Raw genomic sequence first — 17,598 nt, 5'->3', positions numbered from 1 at the left:
TATTCTCCCCTATAACTGTAGACTGTCGCGCCTTGTCGTCCAATTTACTCACCAGATTACTCTTCATGGCGGTAGTCAATTGATCGTACGCCTGATCCGATCGAAGTATTGGATTCCTAAAATCAAGAATCTGGTGAAGGCTGTGGTCAATCCTTGTAAGATTTGCACGATTTACAAGAAGAGACTCCAAACACAGCTGATGGGCGATTTCCCGACAGATAGAGTCTCCTTCTCTAGGGCGTTCACCTACACGGGTATCGACTATGCCGGCCCGTTCGAAATAAAAAACTATACAGGGAGAGCGTGTCTCATAACGAAGGGATATGTTTGTGTGTTTGTGTGCTTTTCCACGAAGGCTATCCATTTGGAACCCACTTCCGATCTAACAACCGAGAAATTTCTAGCGCCCTTTGCTCGTTTCGTAGCGAGGCGCGGTTGTCCTCAACGGGTCCATTCGGATAATGGTAAGACCTTTGTGGGGGCGGCAACTTTGATTTCCAGGGACTTTCTCCAAGCCATCAAAGAGTCCGTGACTGATGCATATAGCCATCAGGGACTCGTATGGCGATTCATCCCACCAGGGGCTCCACATATGGGGGGTTTGTGGGAAGCAGGGGTGAAAAGCTTCAAAACCCTGTTCCTTAAATCGACGTCAGCCCGCAAATATACATTTGAGGAGCTGGCGACACTTCTCGCTAAGATTGAGGCCTGCCTCAACTCTAGACCCCTCTCCCCTATGTCCGAAGATCCCTCAGATTTGTTGGCCCTCACCCCAGGCCATTTCCTTATTGGAGGGCCGTTGCTTTCCACGGCGGAACCCGAGATAAAGGGCGAAGCCAAGTCGATAATAAATCGATGGCAACACCTCAAGGCACAACATCAGCAGTTTAGTGCACGGTGGAAAGAGGAGTATCTTAAGGAACTCCATAAACGAAGCAAATGGCAATTTCCGACCAGGAATCTCCAAGCCGACGATATGGTAGTTGTCAAGGAGGACAATCTACCACCGAACGAATGGCGGCTCGGCAGAATCGTTTCTGCCTTTCCAGGAGCCGACGACCGCATTCGAGTCGTTGAGATCCGTACGTCTCGCGGCACCATAAAACGCCCTGTCCACAAAGTTATCCTGCTACCGATGTAGGACAAAGAGTCCTCCGTTCCTAGGGATTAGGGCACTTCCCCCATTCCGGGGCCCAAATAGTAGTCGGCTCATACTAAGCTTCTTCATTTCTTTTATTGGCAGACTTACTCACTTCCTCCAATAATGGCTCCTCGTCCTCGTGCCACCCAGTCGTTGGAGAGCAGACGTACTCGAGGTATTAAATCCTACCGCTGCCGAGTCTGCTCTGGAATCCATCCTCTTCGGAAGTGCAAGAGGTTCCACAAACTGAGCGCTGAAAAGCGCCTTCGGGCGGTACTTATTAATAAGTACTGCTCGAACTGCCTCGCCCATCAGCACTCAGGAGGAGACTGCCGAAGCCAAGAGGGATGCAAGAAGTGTGGAGGAGACCACCACACTCTACTCCACATGCACGAGGTCCTTCCCGCTCCGTCCCCGGCAGCGCTACCAGCTCCGACGCGCAGAGAGCGCCATCCCGCTGCACCTCGTCCGGTCCGGATTTCCCGCATTCCGCTACCAGACCCAGTCGCCAACAATCGTCCGCGTCCGAAGGTCTCCGTCGCGTCTCCGGCGGTGGCAACGGGGCAGCAGAAGGCTGTTCCCATTCTGCCTACAGCCATCGTCGTGCTGGACACGGGCTCGAAGACCTTCGAGACCGGGGCCATGATCGACCCATGCATGCCGGTGAGCAGCATCGACCGGTCGTTGGCGGCTGCGTTCCGGCTGCCCATCGCCCGGCTGGGAGGCAACGAGGTCTGCTCGGTGACACTCCGGTCCCGAACAAGGGGGGGAGAATGTTCACGCCAGAAGGGCGCAAACAGTTGAGCGGCAGTGTAAGCGGCCAATGCTTGTACTCGAAGCTCCTCCGCGGCTCGCAAGCACCGCTGCTCGCGCTCTCCTTCTCTCCTCTCGCTCTCCTCCCTTCCCGCAAGGTATTCACCACTCCGCGGTCCTGCGGTATTTCCACTGTTAGTGTTAAGGTAGTCTTAATTTACAAGTGCGTGAATAAAGTACGAAGTTTTTGTGAAGTCGATCCCGGGCGTTTAATTTCGGGGAGAATCAGCAGCAGCCGCAGCAACCACAACCACAGGACTCTTTCCGACCACTCCAATCTTTCTAAAAACCTAATCAATAGCTTGAAAGTCATGAGTATAAAGAAAAGACATATAGATCTAATAGGTAGTGCTTGCAAATGGCTGGCTGGATCCGCAGATAGCAGAGATTTTGAAAAAATTAATGTAGTAGGCTAGAGGTACATAAGTTTAGTATAGCAACATAGTTTAGTTTAGTATAGCATATATAAACATTAAGTGTATAAACATTAAGTCATGTTTCGCTTTCGGGTGGCGTTCTCTCTGTTTCGCAACATCGGCTCTGTAGCAACAAGCATAGAGGCAGATCGCTAACGGAGAGGGAGTCAGTCGAATGTTAAAGCTGGAAATGCAAAGTACCGAATAAACTGAAGAGGTTAAATCCTGCGTTCCTGTTTTAATTACATAAGAGGGCTTATAGTACCCCTACAATATCAGAAGTGGGCCGATCACGAGCCAAAGAAAAAAAAAATGAATATAAGCAATGCATCGACGGCGCAGTTAAAAGGGTGGTTGAGTGAAGTAAAAGAACCGACCACAAGAACAAAAAGAGAATTGATTTTGCGTTTGAATAATTTAACAAACGAAAAGCGAAATCAATTGAAATTATTATTAGAAAGCGAGGAAGAAGATTTCTACGGAAGCAGCAATAATTATGTTCAAAAAGGAAAAAGAAATAACGCAAAAGACGGAGAGCATAAAGACGTCGAAAGTGACGGCGAAGCTGGAGATAGCAACGAAGACGGCGATGAGAAGAGCACGGTGCGCAATAACAAAAGTAACGGCGAACATGACAGTGAACAGTGCAGACGGCGCCCGCAACAAAAACAGCGGCGACGGGAATAGCGACGAAAACGAAGTTGGTGGCAGCGAAGACGGCGACAAAGATGGCAGCGGTGAGAAAAGCAACAAAGGATTTGGCGAGAATAAACGAAATAGAGTGGGACAAGCTGTGCAAAATATGGATTTATTATTGCGTATGGCAACCGATGCAGTAAATGAATACATGTGCACTCAAATGGATCCTACAGGTGAAAAATATAGCCAGCGTTTATGGAATACATGAACCGTATATAAAGATTTTGATCGTCAGTAATATAAAAGGAAAAGCATGCATGTGGTTGCATGCAGATCCAGAACGTGTATTGCTACCAACAGAGCAGTTGGCGGCTGAGCTTATATCAATGTTTGGTGAGAGGAAGTCAAAGTTAGAAGCAAGGCGAAAATTTGAGGAACGAAAATGGACACCGGGCGAAAGCTTTGTTGCTTATGCAGACGATAAGGTGATGCTTGCACATGGAATAAAAATGGATGATGAAGAATTGGTGGCGCTCCTCATTGAAGGTATTCCGAATCAAATGCTACGTAACCCAGCCCGTATGCAATGCTTTGAAGATATCCAGCACATAAAGCGGGCATTTGCGGAAGTGAAACTACCGAAAATGGATGAAGCAGACAAGAAGGTGGCATCGGTGAACAATAATAACAGCACACTCTTGCGTTGTTTGAATTGCAATTCGAAGGGACACTGGGCCAAAGAGAGCAGGAAGCCAAAGCGCGAAAAAGGGTCATGCTATGCCTGTGGTGAGATGGGGCACTTCGCAGCAAAGTGCGTGAAAAACAAGAATTGGGATAAAAACAATTACGTAAGATATTTTGAAATTAATTTTATGAACAATTCTAAATCAAAATTTATTACAGCATGCCTCATAGACACGGGAAGCCCCATTTCGTTCATAAAAATTAGTAAAGTACCTAAAGATGTTATTGAAGTACCAGTTTTAAGTTCATTTTACGGATTAAACAAAAGTTCCTTTAAAACATATGGAAAAATATTGTGTTGCGTTATGAAAAATTTGAATAAAATAAACTTTAATTTAATAATAGTGGCAAAGGAGTTTATGAGTCATGATGTAGTATTGGGAAGAGACTTTATGGAAGCATGCAACTTATACTTGAATCTGGACACCTTGAAAATGATTACAGTGGATAAAATTGGAAGTCGATGTAACAAGAAAAGCGATAAAATGTTAGAAGAAACAAATATGTACAACAATAGTAAAACAGTTAGCGATAGTGTTAGTCAAGGTAGTAGTAAAAGTCAAATGATTAGTGACAAGGTTAAAAATAAATTAGAGAAAGCTGTCAATGCTGAAAAGCTTGAAATTAATGTAATAGATGACTCAATTGATTACAAAATAGGTGATCAGGTGGATCATAATATGAAATGCCAATTTATTGAGTTGGTAGAAAACTGTTATGTTAATAAAGAAAGACCGAATGAACCGGAGATGATCCGAAACCGTTTAGTTGTTCTCCTAGAAGATTAGCATATACTGAAAAAGAAAAGCTGCAGATTATCTTAGATGATTATCTAAAAAACGGAATTATTAAACCGAGTGATTCAGAGTATGCATCTCCGATAGTGTTAGTGAAAAAGAAAACAGGAGACCTAAGATTATGTGTTGATTACAGAAAACTTAACAAAACAATGGTCAAAGATAATTATCCTTTACCATTAATTGATGATTTGTTGGATAGATTAGTAAATAAAACGATATTCTCGAAGTTAGATCTTAAACATGGCTACTTTCATGTTTTTGTTAATAAAGAATCGATGAAATATACATCTTTTATGACGCCTTTAGGACAGTTTGAATTTTTAAGGATGCCAATGAGGCTGAAAAATGCACCGGCGGTCTTTCAGAGATTTATTAATAGAATTTTCGAGGATATGATAAGGCAGGATAAAGTTATTATATATATGGATGACATTATGATAGCTAGCAAAGGAATTAAGGAACACATGGAAGTACTTAGTGTGGACGCCGAAAAATGAATATATGTACTCCATCCTTTAAATAATTTCGCAATGCCTTTATTCAACTTTTCCCTTTAAGCACACGCCACCAAATGCCGCGTCTCGCGTATATTCCTCTTTACTTATGCTCTCTGAAGTGTGTATGCGTTTGTGAGTGAGCTAGGTATACATTCTTATCTCTTAATGCTAGCTTATAAGTAAGAGCGAGATAACAATAATATTCTTATTCCTAACGGGGATATGATCGTATGTTTCTCTTTGCCACTATGGGCTTCATACCTAAGACTATGCTACTACATGGTACAGTGGGCCTTATGAGTGTTCATCCTACCACAACTCGGCCGTCCTGACTAGCTGATCCCCTGATCATGGTTTACATTGATTGCATATATTTATACATATGTACATACTATATTAATCTGTTATTATATTATTATTGTTTAATTGTGTCTTCGTTTATTTTTCTGGTTGCCTATCCAATGCTTAATATTTTGGATGCTCCAGACACCTTGGATATGTGAAAACCTTCTACGTCTTTTAAAAAGAATCTGTCGTTTCTTAATACTTTAGATATCACATATGGACCTTTACACTTTGGAATCAATTTTCTAGAGATGCCTGCTGTACTGTCGAAATTTTTAACCATCACATAATCTCCTTTTTTGTATTCTGATGGCTGTCTGGCGGTCTTGTGATAATGTGTTTTATTATACGCTTGAGCCTTTTTTTGATTATTTTCAACTTCATTTCTAATTTTTACCAAATCCCTATCTTCTTCAGTATTTTCTAATTCCTCTGGTTTTTCTTTTAATTCGTCTACTATTTTTCCTCTTTGCTCGAAACCAAAAGAACTCTGCTTGGAGTTTGTTTGATGCTGCGGTGCTGTGTATTATTTAAGACGTGCTCAACTTTATCTATTACTGTGTCCCAATATATGCCTTTCTCTGGTTGTACCAGTTTCGCTATCATTGGACCTAGGCTTCTATTGACTCTTTCAACATGTCCGTTTGCTTGGGGTGAACCAGTCGCAATCTTCATGTGCTTAACATCGAACTCTAACATAAAGTCATCAAATTCCTTGGATGTAAAAAAACAACAACCCTATCTGAAATTATGCGTTTAGGCTTGCTGTATGCTCTAAAATAGTCCTTCAGAGCTGTAATGACTTCCTTTGTATTACTGGTCTTTGTGGCGTATAAACGTACGAACTTCGTAAAACCATCGATGACAACAAAAATATGTTTTTTGGATCTGCCTGAGTCGACTGGGCCGTAATGATCGATATGTACTAGTTCAAACGGTTTGCTGCCCTTCGGAATGCAGTGCAGAAATCCTTCCTTGCCTGTCTTAGGGGAGAACGCAACACATTTTAAACAATTTTCTATATGGCTCAAACATTTGACTTTGGCATTGGGAAACCAATAAGATTTAGAAATAACATCTAACATTTTGTCTCTACCTATGTGTCCGATCTTATTGTGATATTTATATAGAATATGATCTTCCATGTCTGTGGGAACATAAAATAAAAGTCTGCCGTCGTTACATTTTCTATAAATTATTCCGTTTCTCATTTCTAACAACTTATGTTCATTTTTTTCCAGCAGTTTCTTGATTTCTTGAACTTTTTGATCCTTGCCTTGGCAGATTACTAAATTGTCTTCAAACGTATTTGATTCCACTATCAAAATATTCGTGCATCTACTAAGAGCATCAACATGCTGCATCCTTTTACCCTCTCTATGTATGAGCTCATAATCGTAGTTCTGGAGCCCATCTAGCTATTCGCGGATTAAGTTCAATCTTGTTAAGCGTCAAAGTAAGCATGCAACTTATACTTGAATCTGGACACCTTGAAAATGATTACAGTGGATAAAATTGGAAGTCGATGTAACAAGAAAAGCGATAAAATGTTAGAAGAAACAAATATGTACAACAATAGTAAAACAGTTAGCGATAGTGTTAGTCAAGGTAGTAGTAAAAGTCAAATGATTAGTGACAAGGTTAAAAATAAATTAGAGAAAGCTGTCAATGCTGAAAAGCTTGAAATTAATGTAATAGATGACTCAATTGATTACAAAATAGGTGATCAGGTGGATCATAATATGAAATGCCAATTTATTGAGTTGGTAGAAAACTGTTATGTTAATAAAGAAAGACCGAATGAACCGGAGATGATCCGAAACCGTTTAGTTGTTCTCCTAGAAGATTAGCATATACTGAAAAAGAAAAGCTGCAGATTATCTTAGATGATTATCTAAAAAACGGAATTATTAAACCGAGTGATTCAGAGTATGCATCTCCGATAGTGTTAGTGAAAAAGAAAACAGGAGACCTAAGATTATGTGTTGATTACAGAAAACTTAACAAAACAATGGTCAAAGATAATTATCCTTTACCATTAATTGATGATTTGTTGGATAGATTAGTAAATAAAACGATATTCTCGAAGTTAGATCTTAAACATGGCTACTTTCATGTTTTTGTTAATAAAGAATCGATGAAATATACATCTTTTATGACGCATTTAGGACAGTTTGAATTTTTAAGGATGCCAATGAGGCTGAAAAATGCACCGGCGGTCTTTCAGAGATTTATTAATAGAATTTTCGAGGATATGATAAGGCAGGATAAAGTTATTATATATATGGATGACATTATGATAGCTAGCAAAGGAATTAAGGAACACATGGAAGTACTTAGTGTGGACGCCGAAAAATGAATATATGTACTCCATCCTTTAAATAATTTCGCAATGCCTTTATTCAACTTTTCCCTTTAAGCACACGCCACCAAATGCCGCGTCTCGCGTATATTCCTCTTTACTTATGCTCTCTGAAGTGTGTATGCGTTTGTGAGTGAGCTAGGTATACATTCTTATCTCTTAATGCTAGCTTATAAGTAAGAGCGAGATAACAATAATATTCTTATTCCTAACGGGGATATGATCGTATGTTTCTCTTTGCCACTATGGGCTTCATACCTAAGACTATGCTACTACATGGTACAGTGGGCCTTATGAGTGTTCATCCTACCACAACTCGGCCGTCCTGACTAGCTGATCCCCTGATCATGGTTTACATTGATTGCATATATTTATACATATGTACATACTATATTAATCTGTTATTATATTATTATTGTTTAATTGTGTCTTCGTTTATTTTTCTGGTTGCCTATCCAATGCTTAATATTTTGGATGCTCCAGACACCTTGGATATGTGAAAACCTTCTACGTCTTTTAAAAAGAATCTGTCGTTTCTTAATACTTTAGATATCACATATGGACCTTTACACTTTGGAATCAATTTTCTAGAGATGCCTGCTGTACTGTCGAAATTTTTAACCATCACATAATCTCCTTTTTTGTATTCTGATGGCTGTCTGGCGGTCTTGTGATAATGTGTTTTATTATACGCTTGAGCCTTTTTTTGATTATTTTCAACTTCATTTCTAATTTTTACCAAATCCCTATCTTCTTCAGTATTTTCTAATTCCTCTGGTTTTTCTTTTAATTCGTCTACTATTTTTCCTCTTTGCTCGAAACCAAAAGAACTCTGCTTGGAGTTTGTTTGATGCTGCGGTGCTGTGTATTATTTAAGACGTGCTCAACTTTATCTATTACTGTGTCCCAATATATGCCTTTCTCTGGTTGTACCAGTTTCGCTATCATTGGACCTAGGCTTCTATTGACTCTTTCAACATGTCCGTTTGCTTGGGGTGAACCAGTCGCAATCTTCATGTGCTTAACATCGAACTCTAACATAAAGTCATCAAATTCCTTGGATGTAAAAAAACAACAACCCTATCTGAAATTATGCGTTTAGGCTTGCTGTATGCTCTAAAATAGTCCTTCAGAGCTGTAATGACTTCCTTTGTATTACTGGTCTTTGTGGCGTATAAACGTACGAACTTCGTAAAACCATCGATGACAACAAAAATATGTTTTTTGGATCTGCCTGAGTCGACTGGGCCGTAATGATCGATATGTACTAGTTCAAACGGTTTGCTGCCCTTCGGAATGCAGTGCAGAAATCCTTCCTTGCCTGTCTTAGGGGAGAACGCAACACATTTTAAACAATTTTCTATATGGCTCAAACATTTGACTTTGGCATTGGGAAACCAATAAGATTTAGAAATAACATCTAACATTTTGTCTCTACCTATGTGTCCGATCTTATTGTGATATTTATATAGAATATGATCTTCCATGTCTGTGGGAACATAAAATAAAAGTCTGCCGTCGTTACATTTTCTATAAATTATTCCGTTTCTCATTTCTAACAACTTATGTTCATTTTTTTCCAGCAGTTTCTTGATTTCTTGAACTTTTTGATCCTTGCCTTGGCAGATTACTAAATTGTCTTCAAACGTATTTGATTCCACTATCAAAATATTCGTGCATCTACTAAGAGCATCAACATGCTGCATCCTTTTACCCTCTCTATGTATGAGCTCATAATCGTAGTTCTGGAGCCCATCTAGCTATTCGCGGATTAAGTTCAATCTTGTTAAGCGTCAAAGTAAGAGAATTACAATCAGTTATAATTTTAAAGCGTTTTCCATACAAATATATTCTAAATCTTCGCAGTGCGTGAATAATTGCCATTGTTTCCAATTCGAAACTGTGATATTTTGCCTCAGCGACTGTTGTTCGCATTGAAAAATAATATATTGGGTGTAATTTTCCATCCTCTTTTTTTGACATAACACCGCACCGAAACCAAGAGCACTTGCATCACAGTGCAGTTCTATTTCGTCTTTGAAATTATAAATTGCTAAGACCGGTGCCTGCACCAGCTTTTCCTTAAGAGTTCAGAAACAGCTCATTTCCTTTTCTCCAAATTTAAATTTTTCATCTTTTCTCAAAAGGTCATATAAAGGTTTCGCTAATGTTGAAAAATCTTTTATATCTCTACGGAAGTATGAACATAAGCCCAGAAAACTTTGAACGGCTTGTATTTTGTCTGGAACTGGAAAATGCTGTATGGCATCTATTCCTTTGTCATCAGCCCTAATGCCTTCACCATTTATAATGAATCCTAAATATTTAATACTTGTCTGGAGGAACTGTAATGATGAACTCCAATTCAGAACACAAGTCCGTTTTTGTTGAATGCAGCCGTCGGGCTGACTTTATATATATTTCAAATTATTCTTTTGTTTTTAGAGTAGGCAGAAATGGTTCTGCCAGCTCAACGTCTACAGAGTGTATGATTTTACAGTTTTGAATATATTTGGACTTAAGCTAATCCGCGTAGCTGCGCTGCCGGGTACGCCAGCGGCGGAGCGGCGTTCTTATGTATATCTTATATATCTAGGCTTATCGGGAGAGCGAGCTATGTATGTACGTATGTAATAAGCATTTGGTCGGCGTGTGAATGCTGACCATGCACTTATACTTTTTGGCCTTCAAGTGGGCAATGCACTTATACATTGTGGCCTTCGAGTGGGCGATCATGTTACATCCGCTCTGGGCCTAACTGCGTGCATAAACATAAACATAAACATAGCAACAAAGTGCTGCCATATGTTAATATGCTATTTTATTTAATTCCAATTTATTTTGAGCTAATCTGATAAATACTTCCTTTAAGGTTTCTAAATGCTCCTCCGAGTTCTTGCTAGCAATCATGATGTCGTCCATGTATACAATTACTTTGTTATCCCTTATAAGATCCTCGAAAATTTTGTTTTCAAACCTTTGGAACACCGCCGATTCAGTTTTTAGGCCCATTGGCATTCTGAGAAATTCGAATTGCCATAACGGTGTAACAAATGAGGTGTATTTAACTGATTCCTTATTAACGAATACATGAAAATAACCGTTTTTTAAATCAAGCTTCGAAAAAACTTTTTTGTTGACTAGCTTGTCTAAAAGCTCATCGATAAGCGGTATCGGATAATTGTCTTTAATTAAAACTTTGTTCAGTTTTCTAAAGTCTATACATAGCCGTATGTCTCCTGTTTTCTTTTTGACTAAAACAATTGGTGAAGCATATTCTGACTCACTAGGTTGAATAATTCCCTCTTTTAAATAGTCATCTAATAGTTTTTGTAATTTTTCTTTTTCTGAGTAGGCAAGTCTTCTTGGGGCGCAGCTAAATGGTTTTGACGTTTCTAAACAAAGTTTTATTTCGCATTTGACTAAGGGCTCGGTAGGCTTATTAACGCTTAAGTAGTTGCGTTTAATAATCTCCTTTAACTGACTGTTTAAGGCTTGGTTATTGTTTTCGCCGCATATGAAGTTCATTTGCTCATCCTCTAAGTGATAAATGCTACAAATCTCTCTAACAGCTTCTTCATAACTGGGCACAACCGCAGCATAAAGTCCGGAATCCGTCGTGAAGTTGGCTAAAGGCATAACTGTTTCGATGACCGTTTTGCTACCTGCTTCGTTAACAGTTTGACTAACTATACTACTCGCTTCGTTGGCTGTTTTACTAACTGTCTTATTAACTGTTTCATTATCCATTTGACTAACTGTTTCATCAACCTCTTCGTTAACTGTCTCACTAACTGTTTTGCTAACTGTCTCACTAACTGTTTCACTAACTGTTTCACCAACTGTTTCGCTAACTGTCTCACTAACTGTTTCACTAACTGTTTCACTAACAATATAACTGACTGTTTTACTATTTGCTTTTCTATATCTTTTACTATCGACTGGGTTGACCGTTATCCTTCCCAAGGCGTCTGGATCCAGTTTCAACTGGCACGCTTCCATGAAATTTCGTCCAAGAACTACATTATGACTCATAGGCTCGTCTGGGACCACGTACAAATAAAAATAACATTTAACTTTTTCTTTTATAATGTAACATAAGATTTTTCCATGTATTGTCAGTTGGCTTTTATTCAGCCCGAAATAGGTTTCTGAAGCGGATTCTAAATTAATTTCCTTGGATACATTGCTTAACTTTGTAAATGATATTGGACTCCCTGTGTCTATGAGGCATTCTGTAGTTAATGGGATTTTATAGCTATTGTGAAAAAAAATCTTCAGCGCTCTTGCGCTCCGGGCATTGTCCGACGAAGTGTCCAAATGCCCCACAGGCATATCAGGATCCGGGCTCCCTCTTTGGCTTGAGACACTCCCTGGCGAAGTGCCCTTTGGAGTTGCAATTGGCACAACGAAAGTCCTTATTGGCTGCACCTCCTCCAGTAAGGCGCTTTGATGAACTGCTCCCTGTTTTGTGCTTCGGCAGACGGACTTCCGAGAAAGCCCGCAGAATTTGCATCGGCTCGGAGAAACACTGTATGCGCGCCTGGTCGCGCAACGCTGGCGCTGGGATTCCTTCAATGATGTTTTCCAGGAGCTCCTCTAGATCGATGTTGATGTCGTTGGCCAGCATCACCTTGTCCTCGAAGTAAACAGCAAATTTCTCATCCGGATGCCATTCGCGTTTTTGAAATGCGTTCCTCAGTTCCCCTTTTGACATCTTGACCTCGAATGTCAAGATTAACTGTTCGCGCAGCTGGTCGGTCGATTCTAGGATGCGTGTGGCGCTTGCGTGCAGCCAGCGCTGTGCGTTTCCTTTTAGTTTGGCAATTAGCAGCATGTGCATGCATCCGTCGTCCAAATTGTAAATCTTTCCGATGTTCTGAAACTGCGTGACCCAATTGCGCGCACATAAGCTGCCGTCAAACTCCATCGTTACCTCTTTTGCCAAGGCAAGCGTTGTTGCAGGAGATTCCAGAAGCTTGTTTACATTTCGACTCTCGTGCTGAAAAACACTACCAGCGGTTTCTTTTCCAACACTGGTATGTCCCATATAGATGTTATCGGCGGCGATAGTCACCTTGGTGCTGTTAACATTGGCGTCGGTACTGTTAGCGCATATGTTAATATTGCCGTGGTTTCCGCTGCTGTTGTTCTCGATGACGTCATTGATCTGGCGAGCATGAGCAGACTTGCTCTTGTTCGCGTCGTCGATATCCGCTTGGATCCTCTGCAGCACAGCCACGTTTGCCTCTATCTCGTCCCGAAGCTTTTTTAGAGTGGCTCTCTCTGCATCCACCAACGATAGCTGCTCCAGATCGAGGTTCTCCGGGGATTCTGACTGCAATGACTGCTCGTCGAACGGGATCGTGCGTGTGTCTCCACCCTGTGGCTCTCTCTGCTTTGGCCAGGCTGCACCTCCATCCAATTCCTTTACCTCTTCTGCTGCTGATCCGTTATTTGGCGGTGAATCGGCACGCGTTTCTGGGGAAATGGCCTGCAGACGCACTATTAGTTCCGCTTTTGTGCCGGAAGTCTGGCGTCCAAGAGCTTCCAACCACTTCTTTAGTTGGAGCACTGAGAATTGATTCCATTTAGTGTCAGGCATAGTGGGTAATGACCACTTCTGATGTTGTGAATATATATACTCCATCCTTTAAATAATTTCGCAATGCCTTTATTCGACTTTTCCCGTTAAGCACACGCCACCGAATGCCGCGTCTCGCGTATATTCCTCTTTACTTATGCTCTCTGAAGTGTGTATGCGTTTGTGAGTGAGCTAGGTATACATTCTTATCTCTTAATGCTAGCTTATAAGTAAGAGCGAGATAACAATAATATTCTTATTCCTAACGGGGATATGATCGTATGTTTCTCTTTGCCACTATGGGCTTCATACCTAAGACTATGCTACTACATGGTACAGTGGGCCTTATGAGTGTTCATCCTACCACATTAGGGAAGTTTTTGACAGGTTGACGAGGAACAAACATGGTACAGTGGGCCTTATGAGTGTTCATCCTACCACATTAGGGAAGTTTTAGACAGGTTGACGAGGAACAAATTAGAGCTGAGAATGGATAAATGTGAGTTTCGGCAATCGAGTGTACAATATTTAGGATTTTTAATAACAAGTAAGGGAATACAGGCAAATGAAAAGGGAATAGAAGCAATTAGAGATTTTCCAGTACCAGATAAGGTGCATGATGTTAGAAGCTTTTTAGGATTGTGTTCATATGTTAGAAGATTCATTAAGGGTTTTTCAACGATTGCAAAACCTTTATATGACTTATTGAAGAAAGACAAAGAATTTTCGTTTGAAGAAAAAGAGTTAGAATGTTTTGAGACACTTATGGTAAGAAAAAGTTAGTGGAAGCTCTAGTGTTAGGGTTATATTGTTATAAGGATGAAATAGATTTACATACAGATGCAAGTGCACAAGGCTTTGGTGCAGTATTATTGCAAAAGAAAGAGGATATGAAATGGCACCCTATATTTTATTACTCGAAAGCCACAACAAAGGATGAGGCCAAATATCATAGTTTTGAACTTGAAACATTGGCCATCCTGTATGCATTATGAAGATTTAGAATCTATGTACAGGGAAAGAGATTTAAAATTGTTACGGATTGCAACGAATTAACTCTAACGTTAAATAGAGTAGAATTAAATCCTAGGATTGCAAGATGGGCATTAGAACTATTAGAGTACGATTTTGAGTTAGTTCATAAAGCAGGAAAGCATTTGCAGCATATGGATGCATTGAGCAGAAATACGAACATATTAGTGATAGAAACTAAAAGTTTTGAAGATAATTTAATTATTTGTCAAGCAAAAGATGAAAAGTTGAAAGATATTAGAAAAAAGTTAGAGAAAACGGAAGATAAAATTTTTGAAATGAGAAATGGTGTACTTTATAGGAAGGCAAATGGTGGAAGATTGTTCTTTTGTGTACCATAAGAAATGGAAGAAACAATTTTATATAAATATCACAATGAATTAGGTCACTTAGGGAGAGATAAGGTTATAGATGCTATTGTTAAGACTTATTGGTTTTCGAATATGAAAGAAAAAGTTGTTAGGCATATAGGAAATTGTTTGAGATGTGTGGCATTTTCACCGAAGTCGGGAAAAGAAGAAGGAATGCTGCATAGCATCCCAAAGGGAAACGTGCCATTTGAGATAATACATATCGATCATTATGGACCGGTAGATAACGGTAGAATAAAGAAACATCTGTTTGTAATAATAGATGGATTCACTAAATATGTTAGGTTATACGCAACAAAAACAACGAACACAAAGGAAGTAATTCTAGCTTTAAAGGATTATTTTAGATCATATAGCAGGCCGAAAGTTATAGTATCAGATAGGGGGACCTGTTTTACATCCGAAGATTTTGCAAAATGTATGGAAGAGTATAATATTAAACACATAAAGATAGCGACAGGTTCACCCCAGGCCAATGGACAGGTAGAAAGAGTCAATAGAATAGTAGGGCCTATGATAGCTAAATTAACAGACATTGAAAAGGGATTGCATTGTGATGCAGTTATTGAAGACGTAGAATTTTCTCTGAATAATACCAAACAAAGAAGTGTAGCGGAATCTCCCAGCAAGATCAGGTGATCTTAAATGGCAGGATGCTCGAATTGTAGTAGGCTAGAGGTACATAAGTTTAGTATAGCAACATAGTATATAAACATTAAGTGTATAAACATTAAGTCATGGTTCGCTTTCGGGTGGCATTCTCTCTGTTTCGCAACATCGGCTCTGTAGCAACAAGCATAGAGGCAGATCGCTAACGGTGAGGGAGTCAGTCGAATGCTAAAGCTGGAAATGCAAAGTACCGAATAAACTGAAGAGGCTAAATCCTGCGTTCCTGTTTTAATTACATAAGAGGGCTTAGAAAGAAAAAATAAATTCAGCTTAACTAACAAAAATAACCAGGTGATTCTTAATAGGCTTATCATTGTCAAAATATATAAAATCACTCTGGCCAATAGAAATGTAGTAAACAGCCTAAAATATGAAGGAGACGCTCAAACGCAACGCTAACGGCGCCTTTTAGTGCGAAACAACACAGAAGAAATCCTCATATCAGGAGGATTGTACCAGGCTAAGAACAACCTTAGTTTCATGGAAGTGATCAATAATTCAAAAGACAAAGAAAATCAGTATCTCGACTCACCATTACAAATGCCATTTTTGAGGTGAGTGACAACATAACCTAAGACAAGACCAACATTCTTACCCAACTGCAGACTGACTACTTAAACGTCGAGGAATTTACCGCATTGAAAAATCTGGTTAAGCATAGAATACAGACTAAAAGACCTCCTTAACCTCCCTTACAGAAAAATTCGAAACGACATGAAAAGACCTGAAACAAATAGAATTTTCACAAGAGATAATTGACGGTTTGAAAGAAAAGTAGACCAGTTTAAAATCAAAATTAAGCATTAATACACTCAAGGAGAGAAAAAAGAGGATTGGTGAACGGTCTTGGCAGCTTAATAAAAGTTGTGCCAGGAAATATGGACGCTTAAGACGCCCAACAAATAAATTTTAGGTTTAACGTTGTTAAGGAAAACGAAAATCAAATTACACAAAAAATTATTCAACAAAATTATACTCTTAACAAGGAAATTACTTTAAGATTTGAAAATATTACAGAACACATAAAAAGCGAGAACAAACAATTATCAACAAATTCATTAAAAACTACAATAACAATATATAAATTATTGTTGAATAAATTTTCAATATATTTATTAGTGTAGGTTTATTAATTATTATAGGGCTTGTGGGGTCTGCACTTAATGAGGCGAATTTTAAGTACGTGGCGATGACAGACGCTTCTAATCTCCCAAAATCGACTGACTTAAGTATATCAAGAGTTTTTATCTCTAAAGCTTAGTCTACTAATAACAAGGTACAGTTTATTATAGGTTAAGCTCGATCTATAAATAGGAAAAGGTTTAAAGGTAGGTTTGGTGACGACATAGGAAGGCGAAGGCTGTCCACAGACGTTTTACAATTGGCAAATCTATTTGAAAGCGGATCTTACGGGTAACATTGGTTGTGCTTACAGCTTACTCATTGCCAATAAGTTCCCATACTGCCAGCTTGGTACTGCGTTAAACCATCGAAGGGAAGGCAGCTCTGCATATCTGGATGATCCGAGAAGTTCGTAAATACTGTTGATTCTCCATGTCATGGGTTCGCAACAAGGTTCTGGAGATGATCGGAGCGAACTTGGAAAAAATCTTAATTGTAACCGTCGACTTGTTGACGACGATGATGCTGATGTTGGTTGAACTAGTTGACCATCAAAACGTATTTGTTGAATGCACTCTGGATGGCGTCTGATGGCAGATATTATTCAGTTCGTCATTTCAGTACCCAGGCACAGAAATAGTTGCCGCATCTTTACGTCTTTAGCAGATAATACGTTGATAGATCTTAATTCCCTCTTCTACTCTTCTCATCTACTTAAGAGGTAGTTACAGTTTTAATACTAAAGTTTTGACAATAATTAAGTATAACAATTATAATTTTATAATAAAGTTCATTCAGATATTTTTGATATTAAAGTATGAAGTAAAACGCTTATTGATTGCAAGTATTGATTTTCCTATTTAGTTGAACAAAATCAGAAAAGGGTATTGATAACATTAGTGTTTTTTTTTTTTTATCGGGAATTTGAAATCTAATTAGAGTGAGTGCGCTATACTGTTATTATGCCGTTTTGGTAATGCATTTATTTTCTATGGTAGTTTTAGGAAATATTTGTGGTTGCGTATATTTTAAGTTTTCAAATCATTCGGGTCTAGCATTTCAT

The 17,598-nt window shown here is 39.3% G+C and overlaps 1 protein-coding gene across 1 annotated transcript in view; it reads right to left on the bottom strand.

Moving 5' to 3' along the window:
- Positions 1-11,686: 11,686 nt before the first annotated feature.
- The window catches only part of LOC116803488 (cold shock protein 1-like), a 59,746-nt gene continuing 53,834 nt past the window's right edge, over positions 11,687-17,598 (bottom strand). Inside the window, exon 2 of the mRNA XM_032727182.1 lies at positions 11,687-11,992. Coding sequence (XP_032583073.1) covers positions 11,981-11,992 — 12 coding nt within the window. The 3' untranslated portion in view covers positions 11,687-11,980. The remainder of the gene's footprint in view (positions 11,993-17,598) is intronic.

This window comes from Drosophila sechellia, unplaced genomic scaffold (assembly GCF_004382195.2).
Source record: "Drosophila sechellia strain sech25 unplaced genomic scaffold, ASM438219v1 Y_42, whole genome shotgun sequence".
Classification (NCBI taxonomy): Eukaryota; Metazoa; Arthropoda; class Insecta; order Diptera; family Drosophilidae; genus Drosophila; species Drosophila sechellia.
Note: the sequence above shows the minus strand (reverse complement) of the source record. Positions and strands in the feature narration are given on the sequence as shown.